General features: G+C 36.3%; 1 protein-coding gene across 8 annotated transcripts in view; it reads left to right on the top strand.

Moving 5' to 3' along the window:
* The window catches only part of Chd9 (chromodomain helicase DNA binding protein 9), a 216,184-nt gene that overhangs the window by 140,871 nt on the left and 50,066 nt on the right, over positions 1-25,247 (top strand). For all 8 annotated transcript variants that reach the window (XM_057754378.1, XM_057754381.1, XM_057754376.1 and 5 more), the window contains 11 exons: positions 2,984-3,070; positions 4,054-4,191; positions 5,068-5,189; positions 8,390-8,633; positions 13,404-13,580; positions 16,578-16,721; positions 16,837-17,092; positions 17,912-18,122; positions 19,989-20,184; positions 22,726-22,893; positions 23,491-23,670. In XM_057754378.1, coding sequence (XP_057610361.1) covers positions 2,984-3,070; positions 4,054-4,191; positions 5,068-5,189; positions 8,390-8,633; positions 13,404-13,580; positions 16,578-16,721; positions 16,837-17,092; positions 17,912-18,122; positions 19,989-20,184; positions 22,726-22,893; positions 23,491-23,670 — 1,923 coding nt within the window. The remainder of the gene's footprint in view (positions 1-2,983; positions 3,071-4,053; positions 4,192-5,067; positions 5,190-8,389; positions 8,634-13,403; positions 13,581-16,577; positions 16,722-16,836; positions 17,093-17,911; positions 18,123-19,988; positions 20,185-22,725; positions 22,894-23,490; positions 23,671-25,247) is intronic.

Below are 25,247 nucleotides of genomic sequence, written 5' to 3'. Positions count from 1 at the left end.
GGTCTCCGTAGCAGTTTCAGGTTAGCCAGGGCTACCTTGTGAGTGTTGTCTTTTAAAAGATATTTAAAAAATACAATAATTCAGTGGTAGCTAATGCTTGTATTTTTAAATTAGCATACATTTTGTTGATTAGAGTTGAATGTGGATATGTTAATATCACAAGATATTTTTCATCGTGTTCTTCACGTTATGAAAGTAATAATGCAGCAAGTAAGTGGGAAGCATAATTTTTATTAGATGAGACATATTACATATTTATCATGAACTTTGGTGTAAGTATATATGGCACCATTGAAAAGGTTTTTTTTTTTCTCTTCCAAGCATCACTGAATGGCCTGATGTCCTTCTCTAATTTTTTTTTTTATTTATTTTATATCTTTATTTATTTATGGTCTGGAGCTCACTATGTGTACACTTGGTTATGAGTAGACCAGAATGGTCATCCTGCCTCTGTGTGTACCACTACCTCTCGAATTGTGGTTTTGTGTTTTTTTTTTTTAAGGTTTGTTAAACTTTATGTTGAACAAAATATTTACTAAAATAGCACAACAAATTCTCACATGAATTTTAACTAATTTTTTTTATATTTACTTTAATTTTCAACATTTTTCCTATCATGCACAGGAATTTTTCCTGACACATTTGAACAGAATAGTATTTGTTCTTTCATATAAATATAGTACAGTTATTATTTTATTAATAGGCATTATTTACATTTCATTAATTATTATACCAGTACTTTGTTTTTATTGAGCTTTACATTTTTTCCCAATCCACTTCCTTCCTCCCCTCTCCCTTTCTACCATCCCCATGCCCCCGACATTCCCAATTTACTCAGAATATCTTGTCTTTCTGTCTTTCCTGTGTGGACCCATGTATGTCTCTCTTAGGGTCCTCTTGGTTGTCTAGGTTCTTTGGGTCTGTTGGCTGTAGGCTGGTTATCCTTTGCTTTCTGTCTAATGTCTGCTTATGAGTGAGTACATACTATATTTGTCTTTCTGGGTCTAGGCTACCTCACTCATTATGGCTTTTTCTGGTTTTGTTCGTTTGAGAATTTCAAGATGTCATTATTTTTTTTACAACTAATGCTCCATTTGAGATTCGTTTGTTGAGAGTTCTCTGTTTAGATCTGGACCCCATTTATAAATAGGATTATTTGGTATTTTGGTGTCCAGTTTTTTTGAGTTCTTTATATATTTTGGAGATCACGTCTCTCTCGGATGTGGGGTTGGCGAAGATCTTTTCCCATTCTGTAGGCTGTCATTTTGTCTTGTTGACTGTGTTCTTTGCTTTACAGAAGCTTTTCCATCTCAGGAGGTTCTATTAATTGTTTCTCCCAGTGACTGTGCTACTAGAGTTATATTTAGGAAGTGGTTTCCTGTGCCAGTGTGTTCAAGAGTACTTCCCACTTTGTCTTCTATGGGGTTCAGTGTGGTTGGTTTTATGTTGAGGTTTTTGATCCATTTGAACTTGAGTTTTATGCAAGGCAATAGGTATAAATTTCTGTTATCTGTAGGTGCCAGACGTGCACATAGTGTGTATACATACATTCAGGCAAAACAGACACACAAAAGGAAATGAATCTATAAAGGTTTAAAGTATTCATGGAAGAGGTGACGCAGTGAGGATGAGATAAAAGGTCTCGATTTGAATTAGTTTTAAAAGGAGAGACTGTAGCTGGGCGCTAGTGGCTTACACCTTTAATCCCAGTACTTGAGAGGCAGAGGCAGGTGAATCTGAGTTTCATGTGAGCCTGGTATGCAGGGTATGTTCCAGGACAGCCAAGGCTAAACAGAAAAACCCTGTCTCAACACGCCCCCCCTCCAATACAAAAAAATGCATTCAGGTGGTGATGCTGCACGCCTTCAATCCCAGCACTCAGAAGGCAGAGGCAGGCAGATCTCTGAGTTTGAGGCCATCCTGGTCTACAAGAGCAAGTTCCAGGACAGCTAGGGCCATTACACAGAGAAACTCTGTCTCATAAAACCAAAACCAAACAGAGATGTGTGTGTGTGTGTGTGTGTGTGTTGCAGTGGTAGAGTACATGTATAACATACCCAAGACTCAGTCTAGCATTGTATACACTTAACACAGAATCTATACAAAACCTGACATTAGCAAATGACGGTAATACCACTTAATTTAAGAGGATCATGAGTTTGCACTCAGTTTGGGCAATATAGCAAAACCCAGTTTTACGCAGCATGCAAGTTCACACGCACAGATAGGATGTATAAATCACCAATTTATTGATTTATTTATTTTGAATATTTTGGGACAGGGTTTCTCTTTGTAATCCTTGCTGTTCTGGAATTCTCTCATTAGACTAGGGTTGGCCTCGAACTCAGAGATTCTCCTACCTCTGCCTCCGAAGTGCTGGAATAATAGGCATGCGTACCATGCCCACTACAAAATTCCCAATTTATTAGTTTCACAGGGTGAAGGAAGGAAAAACAATCTATCATCACTTCTCCATTTTGGCATCTGTGAATGTGGAGCAGAGAGAGCTGTGTTTCCACATACCAGCTAAAGAATATAGGATACACACAGGTTGAAGAGAATGGGTGCAGCTGATTTTGAAGTAGCCACATAGATAAGTGCATATTAAGAACAGGCCCTGCATAAAGGAGAAGCGTCTGATAAAAATGACAGCTGGAATGTGAGACAGTATGTGGAGTCATTGGTCTTCACATCTTATTACCAAAGCAGAGTTGCAAATGAGAGTCGCAGTCTGTGTTTAGAGCTTTTAACAAACGTATCTGCTAGAGTAGGTCACTAACCTGGAATGTATTATTCTTTAGTCCCGTTACTTTGCCTGTATTATTTACAGCTTGGTGTCTTATAATTTCCTTTATAGCTTTTTGAAATTAAATTGGAAGAATTTTACATATTAGAAATGTAACTACAGTTAAACAGATGTATTTTTATTTATGTCTTTCTACCTTTTCCTCAGATATCATTAAATTTAATTTTTTAATTTTAGATGGAAGAAGAGCCCTTTAACCCAGACTACGTTGAAGTAGACAGAATATTAGAAGTTTCTTTTTGTGAAGATAAGGATACTGGTGAGGTAATTACTCAGTAAAAGTAGTTTCCAAGGGGCTGAGACATGGCTCTGCAGTTAAAAGCACTGGTTGCTCTTCTAGAGAATCCAGTTCAATTCCTAGCACCCACATGGTCATTGTGGCTCCCACTGTCTGTAACTCCAGTTTTAGGGGATCCAACAGCCTCTTCTGGCCTTCAAGAGCACCAGGTACACACATGGTACACAGCATATGTGAAGATAAAAATAGACTTTAAATAAAATCGGGGGAAAATGTTTCTAAGAGATATGGAGATAAGTCAAGAGCACTGGCTACTCTTGTAGAGGACCTTGGTTCAGTTCCCAGAACCTACATGGTACAGAATTCCAGTGCCATCTTCTGGTTTCCATGGGTATAACTTGTGTACTTGGAACACATACATATGTGTAAGCAAACCTCATATACATGAAGTAAAAATAAATCTAAAATTTTTTCTAAGAAATACCTTAAATTTTCCAAATATTCAAGCCTAGTAATACACTTGTTAAATAAAAACCTAATGCCTAAGCCACATTTTAGAGAACCCAGTTTCAGTCCCAGCATACACATGGTGCCTTACCACTGTCTAAATCCAGTGTCTGAGGCCCCAATACCTTCTTCTGATCCCTGGAGGTACCTAGCATGCACATGGTACACATACATACAGGCACCCAGACATACACATAAATTTTTTAAAACATAATGATTTCTTTGGCCAGGCAGTGGTGGTGCACTCCTTTAATCCCATCACTTGGTAGGCAGAGGCAGGCGGATCTCTGTGAGTTTGAGGTCAGCCTGGTCTACAAAGCAAGTTCCAGGTCAGCCAAAGCTACAGGCAGAGAAATCCTGTCTCAAATCAACCCCTTCCAACAATGGTTTCTTTGTTTTTATTGATGGACGTTAGTATATATTTAAGTTGTTTTATAAACATTTTATAATTAAACTATTTACTTCCTTACAAGTGGTAAAATAAAAAACAACTTCTTTCTAGTCTGTTATTTACTACTTGGTAAAATGGTGCTCATTGCCATATGAAGATAGCACCTGGGAATTAAAAGAAGATGTGGATCTTGCAAAAATTGAAGAGTTTGAACAACTGCAAGCTTCAAGGCCTGACACAAGACATTTGGTGAGAGCCTTTTTTGGGCAGCTTCTTAAGATCTTAGCACTTTGTATTTAGCAGGGTTAAGGTTATCTTCAATTCTTGTGTTTGTGGGGTACATGTATTCACAACCAAAGCTTTTTTTTAAATTCCACTTTCACCAAGATATAAATTCCATTCCTACCAACTCCAGTTAAGATTCTCTCTGGCTGGGTGGTGGTGGTGCACCTCTTTAATCCCAACAGAAGCAGAAGCAGGTCTGATTTACATAGTGAGTTCTTGACAGCCAGGGCTATAACCCTGTCTCCCAAAACAAAACACAACAATGTTAACGTTCTGTGATTCCCACCTTAATGGTGTTTTTCTTTTCCTTGCTTAATTATACTTATTTGAGCTTATAATACAGTGTTGATAATATTTTTTGTTACAAAAGAACACGTCCCTATTTTAGGTGCCTTTTTCTGTATCTACTAAAATTCTCTTTATTTCCTTTTGTTTCTTAATGTTTGATTTAAAACTTTAAACCTACTTGGCTAGTCCTTGTAAAAACTCTAGTTTTAATGCACTGCCCTTTCTAAACTTGTCCATTTAGTGAAAATTCTGCTAGGAAAATTTAAATGTCTGTTCTTGAAGAATATTGGTACGTAGTTCCTTTTCATGTAATGTCACCTGATTTTAGCATCAAAGCTTCACAGGATGAATTTCAGGGTGTGCCTCACTGTTCTATTTTCTGGAAGCCTCTGAGTAGAATTAATTTGATGTTTAACTATTAGGTAAAGTTTCATCATATACTGTATGCTTTGGCTTCTAGGTTCTTTTAAAAGCAAGGTTTCTTGCCATGAGTAAGTTGTGTGGAAGATAAACATCTGAAATGCATCATTCATTTTATTTTTGTTCACAAAGGATCGTCCTCCCTCTAATATTTGGAAGAAAATAGATCAATCCAGGGACTATAAAAATGGTAATCAACTCAGGGAATATCAACTAGAAGGACTCAACTGGCTTTTGTTCAATTGGTATAATAGGTATGTAGTATATCGTAAGAAGATTTTAATATATTCCTTTTTTGTATATGCCAAAATATGTTAATTAAAATAAATACTTATGTTGCTGGGCTGTTTTGTGCTGGAAAGTATTATTTAATAATGAAGATATCTCAGAAAAATAATGTAAATTATGATTTTGAATGCCAGTCTTAATGTTGTTTCCTTTAAGTATATACACCCACATGTTTGTTGATTAAAAGTTAAATTTGAAATAACTTTACAATAGTCTCAAACTATTCATTATTTTAGCTTTTCAACATACAATTTATGTCAGTGATTGTATCTGTAGAGTGAACTGTATGTTAAGACATTAGAAATTATATAGAGTGCTAATATTTAATTTAAACCTCAAATGACATAGATTGTAAGCAGTTAATGAGTGGACATAAAATTATGGGAACATACCAGTGAATGTCCCTTTGTTATTGTTCATTTTCTTGAGTTGTTCAAAATGCTTTATAAATCAAATCTCAAGTAATTTATTGAGGTAAGAAGATAATTCCAAAGGAATTAAAATATAATATAATAAATGGGAATAAAGTGTTATGTATAGTACTGTGTGCAGACTATCATTGAAGTTTCTGCTATCATTAGCAACAATTTAATGATTCTTTTTTGGAAATGCATTTTCCCTGTTTTAATTCTCACCTCTTTCTTCGGAGTTGTTTCACTATTTATGTAGAGTTACGTGGTTCAGTTAGGTGGCATGAGAATTACCTACTTGCTCATGCAGTGTTCTCTTTTCTGATTTATGCTTTCTAAATATTAATCATTATTTCCTTCAAGAGAAGCTTTCAGATAAAATAATGCTGCATTTTTAAAATTTTCCTCACTCATTAGTACCCCTTTGCACTTTTTACATTGCCCGGTTTAACCTTTAACCTTTTCCCTCTACCCTTCCATTCTCTGTTCTGGTCACTCTCTGTATGTGACTGCTTCATAAAGAAACCAGAGACAGTAGGCTTTGAATTCTCAAATTCTTGCCCATTTTCATGTCCAGTCCTTCCAGCACTTCTTTAAGTGTAGCCATTCATAGCTCTAACCTCATGTGTTACAAGCACGATTAAATCACGCTACCTCAACTCTTCAGGCTGTCTTGTGTCCAGTCTTCAGTAAGCTCTCCTTCTCTTTTATATCTTCAATCTATGCTGGAAGACTTATTTGCCTAAATCTATGAATGGTTTGGGTATTTATTTATAAAAATGAAATAGAAAACTAAATCGTTTGACTCTGCTCTTCCCACTAACTACTTCAAGCCCCTCTTGTAACTTCTATGCAAATAACTAGAGCTTCACTTCCTCATCCCCACTTTTCTTTTTATTCTGCACCAGCCTGGAATTTGGTTCTCTGTTTGTTCACTCAATAGCCTGTGTTGGTCAAGAACTCATTGTGTAGACTGTGCTAGCCTCAAACTCATGACAGTCCTGTATTAGTCTCATTGGGATTACAGGCATGTATCTCTATCCAGCTGTGGATTTCGTTTCTGTTTTCTGAAATTTCTCATTTCCTAATTAATAGAATATTCTTATCCTTCAGTTCATCTCTCCTGTGTTAAATATATACAAGTTGCCATTTCTTCCATTAAACTTTCTTCCCATTCTTATTTCCCCCACACTTCTACAGTGTGACTCCAAGATCTTTAGCATCTCTGTGATTATTTCAACACTTTGCTAAACAGGTTTCTCTTCTATGTTTTATCTGTTGATTTCCCCCACACACACCATGGCCTAGATTTAATCTTTAATTAATATTTCATATTCCTTATTTTTTTCTCCCTTAACCATCTCAACAGACACACTGCACACTCCCCTTTTAAGCTAACCAATATTTTAATGACTCCGTAACTTTATCTCTAAGGCCTTGAGCTATGATTCCATATTTTTTGACTTTAACTGTCTGAATATGACTCAGCAGTTTCACTACGTATATAATAGATTCAAAATTAATCTTTTTATTTTCTATATATTAAATTTGTTCTTTTCCAATTTTTCTATATGGTTAATATAGCGCAATTAATTGACTCACCTAAACTCAAGTCTGGTAGTTACCTCATACATGCAGTTGGTGAATAGGGCCAAGCCATCATAGCTTTGGCATGTTCTGCCTTAACTACTTAACTACAAAGTCCCTGTGCCTGAACTTTCTTCCCTGTATCTTGCCAAATAGGCCCAAACGTCTACTACTTTACTATCTGCCATCGCACTGGAATAGAACTTACAATACAAACTTAATGTTGTGGTATTTTTAAAAGATTTTTAGTGCCTGACTTTGCATAATAAAATGATGTCTAATATCTTCTATGCATGGATCTGACTTACCTCACGAATCTTTCCTCCCTTCTCCTTTCCCTTGTTCATATTGAGCAACTTTTGGTTCCCTGGTTTGAGCTTTTTTTTTTTTTTTTAACTTTTGACCCTTTGTTTTGTTTTTTGAAAATTTTTATAAAAAAATGACCTGAAGCTTTCCCCTTTGCTCTAGCCAGATTATTATTTATTGTCATATCCCTCTGATTTTCTATAAGAACATTTACTACTTATATTCGTCACTGGCCACAGAGCAAAACTGTCTGTGGAATTTATTTTAGAAATTGCAACTGTTTAGATCTTATTCCATACACACTGAATCAGAATGTATAGAGAAAAGACCTGGTTACCTGTTGGTTTGCTTGCTTGCTTGTTTTTCAAGCTCTGTAGGCTCTTTTAACGTGAAGCCACTGATGAAAGCCAGTGCTAAGTTTATTCTTCTATAGTAGCAGCTTGCATGGCTACTTATTTATGTATATTGCATGTCTGCTTCTCTAATAGATACAAGCCCCAAGAAGGCAGAAAACATGTTCTCTTTCTTTTCTCTCCCATCTTTTCATACTTCCTGAGATAGCAACAGGTGTTTAATAAATACTTCCTAAATATTTGACATGCCTTGCTCTTCTCACTCTTAAAATCAAACACTTACTGGGCAATATCTTTATTTGAAGATCTAAAAATCTTTACTGTTCCCTTATAGGATTATAATAAAATTGTAATCTTTACCTTACTTTGCATTAGCAACTTTTTATGTTTTTATAAATGAAAGTATTGTCATTCTTTTCTTACTTATTTTTAAATGTTTATCTTTAAAAACGATAGTATTTAGAAAAGCCCAGTGTGTGTATGCATGGGTAATGCATTTATTTATTTCAGACGAAACTGCATTTTAGCAGATGAAATGGGTCTTGGCAAAACCATTCAGTCAATTACATTCCTCTACGAAATCCTTCTGACTGGTATAAAAGGACCTTTCCTGATTATCGCACCACTTTCTACCATTGCAAACTGGGAAAGAGAATTCCGTACGTGGACTGATATCAATGTTGTGGTTTATCACGGGAGCTTGATTAGCAGACAGATGATACAGCAATATGAGATGTACTTCAGGGATTCACAGGTGTGTTATTACTGATTTTGTTTATTTTTTAAAAGACCACAGCTGAATAAGATAATATTACATGTTAACAATTTATAATTTGCTGTATATTTTAATCTCATACTTTTATGTTAAGCTCATTCATATTTATATTGTGATAAATTTAGTAGCTTAAAAGCAATGGCTAAAGTCAGTTTACTGTTTCTAGTTCACTGTAGCATAGTATTGATTTATACAAATGTATAAATTGATTATTGCCTATAATATTTAACTACAATAATTTAATTTTCTATTTAAATATGTTATTTTTTTATATAACTGTCTTTGATCACCCTCTTGTTCCTCTATTACCCTTTCTTTAAATGCTTACTTTTTGGTGATTATGATGACATTAAATTTGTATTGATGTGAGACTAAGGTTCTTTTTCATGTTCAATATATTTATATTTTAGAGTTGTTTAATTTAGTTTGTAGCCTGACAGGTGTCTCTCCACAGTAAAACACCTGTCTAGCTTTTATGATTCCTTCTGACTGCGTAGCGTGTATGATTCCCTCTGATCACAAGAGACAGAGACAAAACAACCTGTAAGACATAGAATTCCACGTTGTGCTCTTGAATGTTAATATGAATTTTTCTGACTTCATTCAGAAATAGAAAAATCAATAAACTCAATTGAGACCAAATATACTTTTAATTAGAACAAGTGTGACTGGCTACCTAAGTAGCTTCTAAATATACTTCCTTTCATTCATTGCTTTGTTCTGAAGTAATTACTATGCAGTATGACCATATGATGGTAGTAGAAGTTAAAGCAAGATAATGTGCATAACCTGTGCTTTTGCTTCAAATTATAACTGATTTTCTGTTACTTCCTGCTGAAAATGCGTGACATAGACAGATTTGTTTGCATACTCCTGCTTACAGAGTTGAAACTATTTCATGTGTATGAAATTGAGCACATATACAATCATTTATTTCCCAACCATATCAAAAACTACCTCCTTTGCACTTTTACAGTATGGATTCTAGTTTGAGTCCCTTACATAATATATTATCCCTTATCAAACAAATGCAGAATTATAAAGCTCTTCAACATAATCATAATAATTATATATCTTTTTAAATTAATTATTATTATTATTTTTTGAGCTATGATAATTTTTTGAGTCTTGCTGTATGGCCAGGCTGTCCTTAAACTCATGGGACTCTTTCCACATTAGCTTCCAATCCAAGTCCTGGGATTCCAGGCATCTGCTCCCATACCTGCCTTCTGAATTCACTTTTAAGAAAACAACTAAAGCCAGGCGGTGGTGGCGCACGCCTTTAATCCCAGCCCTCGGGAGGCAGAGGCAGGCGGATCTCTGTGAGTTCGAGGCCAGCCTGGTCTACAAGAGCTAGTTCCGGGACAGGCACCAAAGCTACAGAGAAACCCTGTCTCGAAAAAACAAAAAAAAAGAAAAAAAAAGAAAAAAAAAACCTAAAATTGTGACACATTAAGAGGTTTTGGGTTGGTTTTGTTTTTTGTTGGTTTTTTTGTTGGTTTATTTTTTTTTTTGTCTAAGCTGTACCTTTAATACAGATATCAAAGTTTAATATATAGTCCAAAGCCAAGAGATTCTTGATGTATTATGAACTTAATGCTATATATGAAACATTATATTTTATGATTAATGTTAAAGTTTTCAAACTATTAGCTGAAGAGACTTTTAATTTCAAAATGACTCATAATGAACAAATATATCTGTACTATAAAGTACATATAGATACAACTCTTAGAGTTAAGTCTCTTGAATATATTTTAATAAATTAGTTGAATATTTCTTTCTGTTTTTAATTTTTTGAATGACTTAAGAACTATAGAAATTGCAAAGACTTGTTAAATATTTTACTTGGGAAAGAGTAACATAAGGAAATAATATCTATAAACAACTGTTTTCTGTGTGCCAAGTGATTTTTGAAACAGTTTGCATATATTCTTTTACTTAATTTTTATAATTGCAACCTTGTACAATAGATTTTATTAAATTAGCTTCATACTTGAATGAAATGAGTCATAAAGGAATTATGTGGATTACAATAAAAGAACATAGCAAAACTGTTATTAATCAGACCCAAGAGCCCTGGTTATAATATATATCCTGTTTTCATAGCCTGGTAAATGCCATGAGTTTGTACTTTGTACCTATGGTAGAAATACCCTACTGGGGCTGTTGTCTAATGTATTAGTGGACAGTGTGAAAGACCAACATGAGATAAACTACAAACAAACCAATTCTTAACTTTTCCTTCTTTTAATACCTATGCGTTTGTGTCTAACTTTCTCTTAGAATTATTAGGTTCTTAGACTTGGTGCTATTATATAGCACCCTAGTTAACATCTCCACTTGCATATAACTTATGCATATTTCAAACTTACCATGTACAAAACCACAATCATTAGCTTCCCTGTGCTAGTGAACAGGAGCTCTACAATCCAGCTGTTCAAGCCATATCTTTACATCAGTGGTTCTCAACCTTTCTAATGCTGCGACCCTTTAATATAGTTCCTCATATTCTGGTGAGCCTAAAATTATTTTGCTGATACTTCCTAACTTAATTTTGTTTCTCTTATGAATTATAAAGTAAACATATAATATGCAGGATATCTGATATGTAACCCCCGTGGGGTAGCTGCCCAGAGGTTGAGAACCACTGCTCTAGAGTAAAGTTTTGAGTTTTCTCCATGTCTCATTCCATACTTGTAACTTAAGATTTGTCAGACCTGGCCACTACTAACAACACTTGTTTGAATGGTTCCTGTGACCCTGCCCTTGGCATCTTCAGACCATTTCACTTCAGCAGCCACAAACTCCTATTCTCATCAAATCTGCTTTTCCTTGTGAATAAGGCCTTCCTGTCAGTTTCCAGATGCTTTGGCATCTGCCCTTTGCCCTCACTTTCTTTCACGGCTTTCAGCAACTCTGTCCTTCTTGCTATCATCTGAATATTTCCATGGATACTTTAGGCCCTTTGTGCTGGCTACTTTTACCAGGGATACATTGTCTGCCAGATTTCTAGATATCAACACAGGTCTTGGCTTATGTATCATCTCTCAGTTATCGTGTGTAAGGTTGCGGTGATCATACTCTTATTCCATACCCTTGTTCTATGTCACAATGCTCACTGCTTTTCTTACTAGGAGTGTCCTGTATTAGAACCATGTAGGTTCCACTTGGATAATACTTTATTTTACTTACCTTATATCTCCAGAAATTAGAACAAGATAATAAATATTCCCTGAATAAATTATTTAAATGGCTATTATGGTATTCATTATTTGCTTGGCTTTGTAAATGTGAATTCATAGGTGTAAACTAAACTTTAGGACTGAAATCTCCTTGGCCAGATTTTATAATGCTCAGTTTTTAAGTTGAATTAGTCTCTCCTCACCCCTCCTTACCCCTGAGACAGTCTTACTATGGAGCCCTGGATTATCTGAGACTCATGTAGACCAAGCTGGCTTCTAACCCACAGAAGATAGCTTGTCTCTATCTTCTCCATGCTTGCATTGAAGATGTATGCCACCACACCTGGCCTCAGTTTGTTTGTTTGGTTGGTTTTTTTGTTTTTCCAGACTGGATTTCTTTGTGTAGCCCTAGCTGTCCTTGAACTCACTCTAAACCTGGGTGACGTCTACTCAGAGATCTGCCTGCCTCTGCCTTCTGAGTGCTGAGATCAAAGACATGCACCGTCACAACCCAGCTTTTGGCCTCAATTCTTTTCTTGAGACATTTTACTGGAATATACTTACTTGGATATATGTTTAAATAATACACATATGTAGGCATGCTGTGTGTATGTAATAGGTCTTTCTTTGAACTGCCATCTCTCAAACATGGAGACTTACTGTTAATTATGAAAGCTTGGACTTGGCTTAGGCTTGTTCCCAATTAGCTCTTATAATTTAAATTAACCCATTTATATTAATCTGTGTTCTGGCACATGACTCATTACCTCTCCTCCATACTGTACATCTGATTTCCTCCATGTCTCGCTGGTAAATCTCAGCCTCTCTGATTTTTCCCCTGAGTTCCTCTGTTCCTCTCTCTCTCTCTCTCTCTCTCTCTCTCTCTCTCTCTCTCTCTCTCTCTCTCTCTCTCTCTCTCTCTCTCGTCCTGCCTATCATTTCCTCTCTATTTATTGGCCATACAACTCTTTATGAAACCAGTCAGAAGATGTCTTAGGCAGGTGACATAAAGCAGACACATCTTCACACAGTGTACAAAAAGATTATCCTACAACGTGTGTGTGTGTACATACATGTGTACGTGTGTGAGTACATGGCTTGTGAAAGCTGGAGCATAACCTTGGGTGTCATCCTTAGGAACTCTATCCACCCTTGGAGATAGGGTTTCTCTTTGTCCTGGATCTCAATTAGACCAGATTCCTTGGACTTCTGCCCCCAAGCCTCTTCCTGACTACTCCTGCATGGTGCAGCCACACTGAGCTCACTGAGCTGACTTTTTACATAGGTGCTAGGAATTGACCTCTGATTATTTTCAAGCTTGTAGAGCACGTGCTCATTGACTGGGCTCGTCTTTCATCCCCATAATTATGGGTTTTGACAATGTTATTAAACAGCTATCTAATATATTTTAAATAATGAAACTCTTAAATGTCTGCACATGTAAAAATGTCAATGAAAAGTAGTTTGTAAAAATGTTATTAATATATTTTATGCTATTTAATAGGAACCAAAAGTGAAATTAAGACATTCTACCAGTGTATTTATTGTATTTGGTAATTTCTAGGGGCGTATCATTCGAGGAGCTTACCGATTCCAAGCCATCATCACTACCTTTGAAATGATTCTCGGGGGCTGTGGAGAACTTAATGCAATTGAATGGCGATGTGTGATTATTGATGAAGCACACAGATTAAAAAATAAAAATTGTAAACTCCTAGAGGGTCTGAAACTTATGAATCTGGTAAGTAACTCAAAGTATCATTTTGACTTGGTTTACTAACTAGAAGGAACATGAAGATTCAAAACTAGTGCTAAAATATCATTTTCAAATTTTATAGAATTGTGGGTTTTTTTGTTTTGTTTTGTTTTTTTGTTTTTCAAAACAGAGTTTCTCTGTGTTGTTCTGGCTATCCTGGAACTCACAAAGATCCACCTGCCTCTGCCTCCCAAGTTCTGGGATTAATGGCATGTGCTGCCACCACTTGGCATAGAATTGATATTTTTAATCCTATGTTGCAAATTTAGATATTTTGTTTATTTAGCCTTAATTAGCATGTTATAAAACCATACCACTTTCTTTTTTTAAAGACTTATTTTTTATATATGTGTGTGTGTATGTGTGTGTGTGTGTGTGTGTGTGTGTGTGTGTTCTCTCTTGAACTTTTGCCTGAAAAAGGCATTAGATCCCCCTATAGATGACCGTGAGCCAGCATGTGGTTGCTAGGAATTGGATTCGGAACCTCTGGAAGAGCAGTCAGTTGAGCCACTGAGCCATTTCTCCAGCCCTTAATAATTTATTTTTTATTATTTTGTTTGCCTGCCTGTACGTCTGTGTGAAGTATCAGATTTTGGAGTTACAGACAGTTGTGAGCTGCCAAGTGGATGCTGGGAATTGAACCTAGATCCTCTGGAAGAGCAGACCAACCATACCACTTTCTAAGATCAGATTTAATTTTAAATTTAATTATAAAAATTAAAAGAGGTCCTAGGCACATGTCTCAGCAGTTAAGAGCACATGTCACTCTCACAGAGGACCCGGGCTCAGTTAACAGCATCTACATGGCTCCACAGCCATCAGTAACTCCAGCTCTGGGGCCTCCTACACCCTATTCCAGCCTTTGTAGCACCAGGTCTACATGTGGCACACAGACATTCAGGTAAAGCTCCCACACATAAATTAAAAATGAAAAGAAGAAAATGTGTAGATATTTTGAGGAAAAAAATAAGGCCACAAAATTTCAAACCTTAAATTCCTTAATTAAAAAGCTATTTCTTACTCCACATCAAGGAAACTTCTCTTTTCAAGAGATGGAAACCTTTACAGAAAACCACAACCAAACAAGATGCAGTGTTTTGGAACAAAGCCCCAGAGATACATCTACAATAGAACTCTTGAATCTGAGGCTTTGGGATCATTGTGAAGGGGGTGGGGGTTGAAAAAATTGTAAGAGCCAGAGGAACAGGGAGTTTGCTGTAAAACTGTATCTCCTAATAACGTCAGAATCTACAGTGATAAAATCATACCAACATGACTACCTTAACCTCACACAAAGAACCACAGGCAACTAAGGAATGCTCAGGGAGAAGAAATAGTCCCCTCCAGGGAAGAAGGGAGCAGTTGGTTATCCAGTACCAATCATCAGCTCCGAAAACGTGCACGCTAGTAGCATTGTACAGCCTGAGCAAGAGCATGGTAGGCATGTGGTAGGGTTTGCAGAGAGGAAAAGGAATGGAGAAATGGTGCTTAATCTCAAAAAATAAAAGAAATAATTTAAAAAGAAGCCTTTCACCAAATGTTTCCTGTCGTTTACGATAAAAAAAATAAAAACTCAAGCCTATTTTTCTTCATGGCACATACATAGAGTCAGAGGACAACATGGAGGAGTTCCACTGTGGGGGATTCTGGGGGTCACACTCAGGCCGACAAGCTTGACCACAAACTCTGTCACCCCCTGAGTCATCTCATCAGCCCCAACACACTACTCTTCGTGTTCATGGCATTTGCTACAATGAATAATAGAGGATCTTAAGGTTATATTATTGCTTGCATATTTGCTTCTTTTAAATGCAAATGTTTGAAACATTTTTATTTTTAATTACTGTCACATAATTAGTGTGTCAGTGCTTAAGTTAGCAGGAACCACATACAGTAAAAGTTAATGTGCCCTTTTTTTCCCTTATGTATGTGGACATGCAGTTCAACTCTTCATTCTGATATTTATATTTTTGCAAAATGTAAAATTGGTCTGCCTTTTGAGACCTATTCTTATTAGATATTTATTTGGAGATATGAATATATACATGTGGAATTTAAAATTATTATCAAATCAAATTTTAAATAATTATATTATTAAAATATTCTTATTTTCCCTTAAAATTTGATGGAGTTCTATAGTTGAAAGCATAATCCAGTCAACCATTTACTTATTTGGATTATAAAACTTCAGTGATTTGGGGACTGGAGAGATGGCTCAGCGGTTAAGAGCATTGCGTGCTCTTCCAAAGGACCCGAGTTCGATTCCCAGCAACCACATGGTGGCTCACAACCATCTGTAATGAGGTCTGGTGTCCTCTTCTAGCCTGCAGGCATATATGCAAACGGAATATTGTATCCATAATAAATAAAAAAAAACTTCAGTGATTCAACAAATTTTCTGTGAAGAATTGAATATTCATAACCAAATTATAAAAATGAACTTCCTTTGATCCTGTTCTCACACTGATGTCAAGTACAAAGAGACAAATAACCTTTTTGTTCTTTTATTTTAATTTCTTTTTTTGCAATTTATTTTTTAATTTTTTTATTGTTTTTATTGAGCTATGTATTTTTCTCCACTCCCCTCCCTTCCTTTTCCATTCCCCTTCTACCCTCTCCAATGATCCCCATGCTCCCAATTTACTCAGGAGATCTTGTCTTTTTCTACTTCCCATATAGATTAGAAACTTTTTTGTTCTTAAAAACACCTAAAATATGGTTCTTCAAATGTTTAGAATTTTTATAGGCATGAATAGGCAAAAATAACATAGATAATGATAAATTGCAAGATTGACAAAGTTTTTTTAATTGATTGGGTTATTGTTGCTAAATATTTGAGGAAATTGTTGCATTGAAATCAATTTGTGAATATTATAGTCAGAAACTACTTGCTAGTATTTCAATGAACATGTGATTTCCTATATCAGCTTCCATTTAATTTTAGTACTAAGGTGTTTTCTCAATTGTTCTTATTTTCTGTAGGAGCACAAGGTGCTTTTGACTGGCACTCCTCTTCAAAATACAGTTGAAGAACTGTTCAGCCTTCTTCACTTTCTTGAACCCTTAAGGTTTCCTTCTGAGTCAACATTTATGCAAGAATTTGGAGATCTGAAAACAGAGGAACAGGTATTCTATTGTGTTTTTAAAATAAGCACATCAAATCCTTTGTTATAATTACTTTCTATGGATAATTGAATATATACTGGTATTTTATCATTTCTATCATGCTTTTTTTACTCAGGTACAAAAACTCCAGGCTATCCTTAAACCAATGATGCTGAGACGATTAAAAGAAGATGTGGAAAAGAAATTGGCCCCTAAGGAAGAGACAATTATTGAAGTAGAGCTTACCAACATTCAAAAGAAATACTATAGGGCTATTTTAGAGAAGAACTTCTCCTTTCTATCCAAAGGAGCTGGACAAACAAATGTACCTAACTTAGTCAACACCATGATGGAGCTCAGGAAATGCTGTAATCATCCATATCTTATCAAAGGTATCTAAAAGGAGTTGCAACAGACATATTCCTTTGCAGCAGATAGCGCTCAGTAAAGAAGTGAAGCACCCCATTTGCAGCTGTCCATGTTACCACTTTCTTATGCTGTTCTGAGGGCTGGAAAGTGTCTGGGTGTCAGAGGCAGTGTGACTGCTGTGGTCTATTTCGAGCACATGTCACAAGATTAAGAATTCAGTTTATCTTAGAGAATTCCTTAGAGTTCCAGGACAGCTTGGGCTATGTAGAGAAATCCTGTCTCAAACCCCCTCCAAAAAAAAAGTGTGTGAGTATGTGTGTGTATGTATGTTTGGTTATATACATGCATGTTTAAAAGTGTGTGCATTTATTTCCTTGGGTTTGGACCGAAGTTCTTTTCCTTTATTTTGACTTTGACTTTTATTTTTTCTTGTTTGGTTGGTTTAGTTTTGGGGTGATTTGGGGTCGGATAAGAGGTCAGGCCTTCCTGGGTAACGCCTTGCTGGGACAAATGCACAAGCAGTCTTTTTGCTTCAGGTTTCCATGAGCCGCCGCGCCCTGCAGGCCCATGGTTTTATTCAGTCTTTCCTAGGCACGCTCATTTACTGTTCAGCAAAAGACTTCAAAAGATTTTGAAGATCGCCACTGTATCTTCAGTGAAATTAACAATGTTATATTGTGGGAGGTTTGACACAAATTTAAATAATTCTATTAAAAGCAATATAGTTGCCACTAGAATGTTGTATATTACCAAAGTATAGAAGAGCACCAATTCTCATTTAAACCAGCTGGAAATCACCTGAAAATTTTCATTGCTCATATTATTCCATCTTTCTTTTATAGGTGCTGAGGAGAAAATACTTGGAGAATTTCGAGATACATACAATCCATCTGCTTCTGATTTTCATCTGCAAGCAATGATCCAGTCAGCTGGTAAATTGGTCCTCATTGATAAGTTACTGCCCAAAATGAAAGCAGGAGGCCATAAAGTACTTATCTTCTCTCAGATGGTACGCTGCCTTGACATCCTGGAAGACTATCTCATCCATAAAAGGTACGAAATTATATTATTTATTTCACCTGATTCATAAACTTTAGTGTAATATTTTTATTTCTATTTTATTTTGTTGGTATAATTAGAACTTGTAAATTGTTCTTATGCTTTATAAAATGTGTTTATATTTTTATCTTTTATGGCTTATTTAATATGAATTTGTTATTCCATTTCCGGTTTTGGTTCGTGACAATAATTCAATATTGAATTAATTAGTCAATATTTATATAAATAAATAAAACACACTTGGGAATTTTATAAGACTGTTAAAATTTTAACCTCATATCAACATATTATAAAAGGAAATCAGAAATTTTAACTATTGATTTTAGTATGAAAGATTTTTATCACTTTACCTTAGAAAAGGCTTATATTTTTTCATGTTATATGATTATGTAGTTCATTTTTATTGCTACTTTGTGCAGTGTGTACATATTATATATGTGATGTATGTGTGTGTTTGTGTTGATACCTGGAGCTCACTGATTGTCTAAAATTACTGGCTTGTGAGCCCAAGGATCCTCCTATCTCCTCCTCCTAACCCTGATCACAGATACATCCTACTGTTCCTGGATATCACTGTAAATTACTAGGATACTGGGGATCAAAGCTAAAGTCCTCAGATGTGTTTAGCAAGCACTTTTCCAACTGAGAAAATCTTCTAAGCTCCATTATGACTCTTTTTTTCTTCTTTGCAGTACTATGGTTTAAACCTGAGACCCTGTATTTGTGAGCAGTATTTCCACTTCTGTGAACTCATACTAAAATGTGTATTGCTCTCAATGTTATACCAGAGAAGATCATTGTATCACAATATGGCCCTTAAAAAATCTTTCAGTTTTCTTTTTTTTTTGAATATTTATTATTCATGTGTATTTATCTGTGTCTGTGTGAGTTTATGTGCACCACATGTGTGCAGGTGCCCAACGAGGCCAGAGGGAGTCAGAGACCATGGCACTGGAAGTAGAGGCTGCTGTGAGTCGCCTGATGTGGGTGTGACTGCTGAGGATTGAACCTCAGTCTTCTCAAAAAGCAACAAGATCACGTAACACAGGGCCATCTCTCTAGCCCCTCATAATGACATTTTCTTGATTACCCTGTATAAAGAACTTATGAGGAGATAAATCTGTGCAAACAGATTTCAAATATGTCTAATGATGAATTTCATGGAAAACCCTAGGGTTTTGTTGTTTTTTTTTTTTTAAACTACAAGTAACATAAATCATGCTCTGTTTTGTTCTAAAAATCTAAGAAATATGTAGAAAGAACCAAAGAAAGTATGGCAAGTGAATACTATTTAAATTTCTGCAATAGCTTCTGAAATGATGTGTATTTGATGTCTTGTAGTAAAAAATTGAATCTTAGGGGCTGGAGAGATGGCTCAGTGGTTGAGAGCACTGGCTCTTCTTTCAGAGGACCTGTGTTTGGGTTCCAGCATCCACATGGCAGCTTACAGCTGTCTGCAACTCCAAGATCTGAGTATATGTAGGCAAAATACCAATGCATATAAAATAAAAATAAATTGTTTTTTAAAAATCGAATATTAGATAGGGAAGGATAACAGATTTAAAAATTATTGCTTGGTGTAATGACTACAGATTTGTACAGCATTCCAGCGTGTCCTCCACAGACGTGCTGTGTCAGTTGAGGGCATGCCATGGGGACATTTACAGCTTCTTGTGTAGTCCTCTCAGAGTATCTTTATGTTTCCTTGTGTTTCAAATGTAGAAGTATTTTTTATGATGCTGTTTTTTAATTATAGCAGAATCATAGTATGGTACAGGGACACTGACTTTGCCGTTGGTAGAGCATATCTTCAGTTTCACTATATTCAACATTTAAACTTTCTGGTTTTCACTTAAATAGATATTTATATGAACGAATTGATGGGAGAGTCAGAGGAAATCTTCGACAAGCAGCTATAGATCGATTTAGTAAACCTGACTCAGATCGATTTGTTTTTCTCCTGTGTACCCGAGCTGGTGGTCTGGGCATCAACTTAACTGCAGCTGATACATGCATAATTTTTGATTCTGATTGGAATCCTCAAAATGACCTCCAGGTAATAAATTTCTTGACTAACAAGGAATGTAATTTTTAAAAAAATTCATGCTATTTTTCTTAGTGATTCTCATCTTTTGTTTTTATATAGGCGGATTAACATGTGTTTCTTTTTTTTTTTTTTTTTTTTTTTCCTTTTTGGTTTTTTTGAGGCAGGGTTTCTCTATAGCTTTGGAGGCTATCCTGGAACTAGCTCTTGTAAACCAGGCTGGCCTCGAACTCACAGAGATCCGCCTGCCTCTGCCTCCCAAGTGCTAGGATTAAAGGTGTGAGCCACCACCGCCGGGCTAACATGTGTTTCTTTAAGAAACAGCAGTACATAGTGAAACTATTTTAGTTATCACTTGGTGATAATAAAATATACTTCTTTGTGTTTCTTACTTATGAAAATATATGAATAATTGAACATAATAATATTTGTGTTCTTTAAAATATGGGGTAAGCCATGCATGATTGAATCCCAACACTCCTGAGGCCAAAGCAGGCAAATCTCTGAATTTGAGGTTACCTTGGTCTATATAGTCAGCTCCAGGCCAGCCAAGCCTAAATAGTGAAAATTGCCTCAAAAAGAAAAAGAAAAAAAGAAAAACTACATGGTGGTACACATCTTTAATCCCAGCACTCGGGAGGCAGAGGAAGGCACATCTCTGAGTTTGAGACCAGCCTGGTCTACAGAGTGAGTTCTAGGACAGCCAGGGCTATACATAAACACAGTCTCAAAAAACTTTAGAAACAAAACAAAACAATAAAATAATATATGGGGCAAAAATAAAGTATGGGTGATGGTCACCTAGCTCAGTGGAAGAATGGTTTCTTATAAAAGGTGATGTCCTAGGCCTGGGTTCCCTCGCTGCCTCCCCAACGCATCCTATAAACGTAAGAAGCTTGAGCTCTACTTCTAACTGTAGCTTACTCATGGTAAAATTAAGATGTTAGAAGTTCATTTCCTTTTATATAAGGTACGTTTGTGCTAATGTAATGTAATCATCATACAGTATATGTGAAATTTTGCCATAATAAATCCATGTTCAAAACACTGTAGATAACGAGGGCTTGAAATTTAAGCTTTCTATGGACTTCTTAGAAACGAATGTTAAGTGTGATTGGAGGTGGGGGACAGCTCAGTAGTTAAGATCACTGGCTGTTTTTGCAGAGGACCTGTGTTTAATTTCTATCATCCATGTTGTGGTTTATAGCTATCTGTACTAGTCCAGGGGAGCTGGTGCTCTCTTCTGGCATCTGAGGGCTCTGGGCACGTACATGGTGCAATATATGCATGCATTGAAGGACACTGCAGGCAGGGTTTTCTGTCCTGCTAGCTCACTTCCAAATAGCCACACAGAGACTTATTATTAATTATAAATGCTCAGCTGATGCTTAGGCTTGTTACTAACTAGTTCTTACAACTTAAATTAATTCATATTTCTACCACATGGCAATACATTTTTTCATCACAGCATGTTTATCTCCTGCTTCTGCTGCCTCTATTTTGGACTCCTCCCTCCTTTCCCAGGCTCTCTTTATTTTCACAAGTTCCACCTGTCTTCTACCTGCCTAGCTATTGGCTATTTCACATTTATTAAACCAATCAGAAGGCACCTTTGCAAAGACACGTCCTCACAGGGTACAAAAAGATTATTCCATAATAGGACACAGTATCTACCTTTATAGACTACATAATAATATCGCTTCCATTTACTGTATCATATTTATACTCAGAAAATTTCAAATTTTATTAAATTTATTGTTATAATTTTTATTTATTGTCATTTTGAATATTTTATGTCATTTTACTTGGAGTCACAAGGTTTCACTATGTATCCCTGGTCGGCCTGGAACTCACTAAGTAGACCAGGCTGTCTTTAAAGCTCACAGAGGTTCTCCTGCTTCAGCTTCCCAACTGTTGGAATCAAAGGCAGATGCCAACATACCCAGTATGATTTTTTGTTTATTTTGAATTTGTTTGTTTGGGATTTTTTGTTTTGTTTTTATTTGATTTTTGTTTTGGCAGTGGTGGGGGTGAGGTGTTTGTCCTACTGTGGTCAGACTGATTTAAACTCACTATGTAGCCCAGACTGACCTCCCAAAGGCAGAGATTACAGATGTGAACTGCCACACTTAGCTAGGATTTTGGATTTCTAATAAGGGTTGCCAAATAACATCCCCATTAAAATACAATAATCCAGGCTGGCATGATGGCTCAGTGGATAAAGGCTCTTGCTTCCAAGCTTAGCAGCCTGATTTAATCTCCAGGACCCACATAGTAGGAGAGAACCAACTCCCAAAAGTTATCCTCTGACCTTTATACTTGTGCTTTGGCACACACTTGCCCACATAACATACACACAAGAGAAATAAATATCCTGATTTATCTAACTTAACTTAAAAACATAATAAACCATAAATGATTTATAAATACCTCCAATTGTGGGATTATTTTTCATCATATCAAAAACTATTCATATGCTTCCTTGTTTATGTATATAGTTTACTGTCACATGCATTTTGTGAGAGATAATCTGTAACTTTTCATTTTCTTTAGGCCCAAGCTCGTTGTCACAGAATTGGGCAGAACAAAGCAGTTAAAGTCTACAGATTAGTAACTCGTAACTCGTATGAGAGAGAGATGTTTGACCGAGCCAGCTTGAAACTGGGCCTAGACAAAGCTGTGTTACAGAGCATGAGCGGAAGAGACGGCACTGTCAGTGGCGTATGTACACTTTTGTCTTACTCTCACCGTCTCGTTCACGGTTTGTGCACAAGGTCATCTTCACAATGGAGACATGCTTAGCTGGTACTTTTGAGTCCTTTTCTTCTGTGTATGTAGCTTCAGAACAACTACTGGACCATAAGAATCTTTCCGAGATAGGCATGTTTACTACCTTCTGAGGACATCTGTATCATGCTTAACTTACTAGAATTCAGGAAGATTTTCAGTTGTTAAAAGTTTAATTACCAGCTTCTAACATTGGCTTTGTCTTGTTACATATCATGGATTGTGGGTTTGTCTGTTTTTTGTTGTTTTGGCTTAAATATTTTGCTTAATATAGATTCATAGTACTAAAATGGAAATTGCTTGGCCTTTGGGCATTAATTTAATTGAAACCATTTTAGTTAGGTGGTAGTTTATATTTTTAAAACAGCAAAAAATAGTAACTTCAATATATTATTCTAGAGAATTCTTTCTCGCGTGTGGCCCAAGCCCATAATAAGACACTGCATGTTTTTAGTGTTCATTGGGGTAGTTTCCATATTTTGTGACATTTAAAGTACTGTAACTCCTAGATTTACCTTTTTTTCTATTTAGATTCAGCAGCTTTCCAAAAAGGAAATAGAAGACCTGCTTCGAAGAGGTGCATATGGAGCCATTATGGAAGAGGAAGATGAAGGCTCTAAGTTCTGTGAAGAAGATATTGACCAGATTTTACTCCGTCGAACGAAAACTATCACAATTGAATCAGAAGGACGTGGGTCAACATTTGCTAAGGTAATATTATGAGGTCTGCCTGGAGACAACTCAACTCACACACCAAGTAAATGCAGAAAACAAAATTTATGATAATCAAGCTGCTACTGATCAATCAATCGTGGCCACCAAACAGACCTGGGATCTGAACTGCGCCCCCTCCCCCCAAGCATAATGTAGTAAGCCTGAAAACCACAAACATCTGTGCCAAGTTACAGTTACATTTTCTACCAATCAGGATTCAGGGATATGGGACTTTCCTAGGAATATTTCCCTATGTGGTACACTTATCTTGTTTTTGTTGGTTCGTTTACTTGAGTGTGGCAGGGTTGCTTGCCCCCATTTATGTCTCAACTTCCTAACCAGGATGTCAGTGATGTCAGTTACCCAGGGAAGTCTCGGGAACTTAAAATTTATTTGATTCCTATTCAAAATAGAAATTTTATTTAAAATTTCTTCGGTTTGGTTCCTTCTTACAGTAACACACAGTGAGGGTTTGTCAGGGTTCTATAGAGCAGCGGTTCTCAACCTTTTGGCTATTCTACATATCAGATATTTAGTAAGAAAATTACAGTTATAAAGTAGCAATGAAATAATTTTTTTTTAATATTTATTTATTTATTTTTGTATGCAGTTAGCCAGAAGAGGGCACCAGACCTCAATACAGATGTTTGTGGACCACCATGTGGTTGCTGGGAATTGAACTCAGGACCTTTGGAAGAGCAGGCAATGCTCTTAACCACTGAGCCATCTCTCCAGCCCCCGCAATGAAATAATTTTATGACTGGGATCACCACAACTTAAGGATGAGCCAAAATAAAGGGTCATAGCACTAGGAGGGTTGAGAAGTACTGCCCTAGAGTAATATATATATATTATATTTTATATTTATAATATAATATATATAATTTATTAGTGTCACTTAGAGCCTGTGGACCAGCTATTCTAACAGTGGCAGAATATGAATGGAAGGTCCAAAATGTAGGAGTTGCTCAGTCCATGAGGCTGAATGTGTCTGCTGGTCTTCCATATATACCAGAATGTGGAAGAAGTAGACTCTAATGCCCGTAATGGAATAGACTTACTGTCAAGGGCAAGACAAAGTAAGCAGAGAGAGAAGGGGGCGGGGAGCGAGCACTTCCTTCTTCCCTGTCCCTTATATAGGCTACCAGCAGAAGCTGTGGCCTAGATTAATTAATAGATGGATCTTCCCACCTCAAAGATCCAGATTTAATTAAGAAAACAATCCCTCACAGGTGTGTCCAGCCCTTTGGGTTTTGGTTAATTTCAGATGTAGTCAAGTTGACAACCATGAACAGCCATCACAGGGTCCTAATTTATAAATGTAGTAGTAATGTTCACATATTACTTTCTGGAAATATTTGTATCTTTGTTTCTTTTTCATCTTTCAACATGCTAAATTAGCATCAGTAACCACTTGTGGCTTTGTTCTGAGCTAGGCTGTCTTGTAGTCCAGGCTGGCTTCAGACTTGCAGTGTAACCAAGGATAGCACTGAGCATCTGATTTTGGGGCTTCACCTCGAGAGTGTTATGATCACAGTGATACAGCACCACCCATAGTCAGTTTTGTGATCTGA

Source organism: Chionomys nivalis, chromosome 21 (genome assembly GCF_950005125.1).
Source record: "Chionomys nivalis chromosome 21, mChiNiv1.1, whole genome shotgun sequence".
In the NCBI taxonomy this organism is placed as follows: domain Eukaryota; kingdom Metazoa; phylum Chordata; class Mammalia; order Rodentia; family Cricetidae; genus Chionomys; species Chionomys nivalis.
The sequence above is the reverse complement of the archived record's forward strand: the minus strand, read 5'-3'. Positions and strand labels throughout refer to the sequence as shown.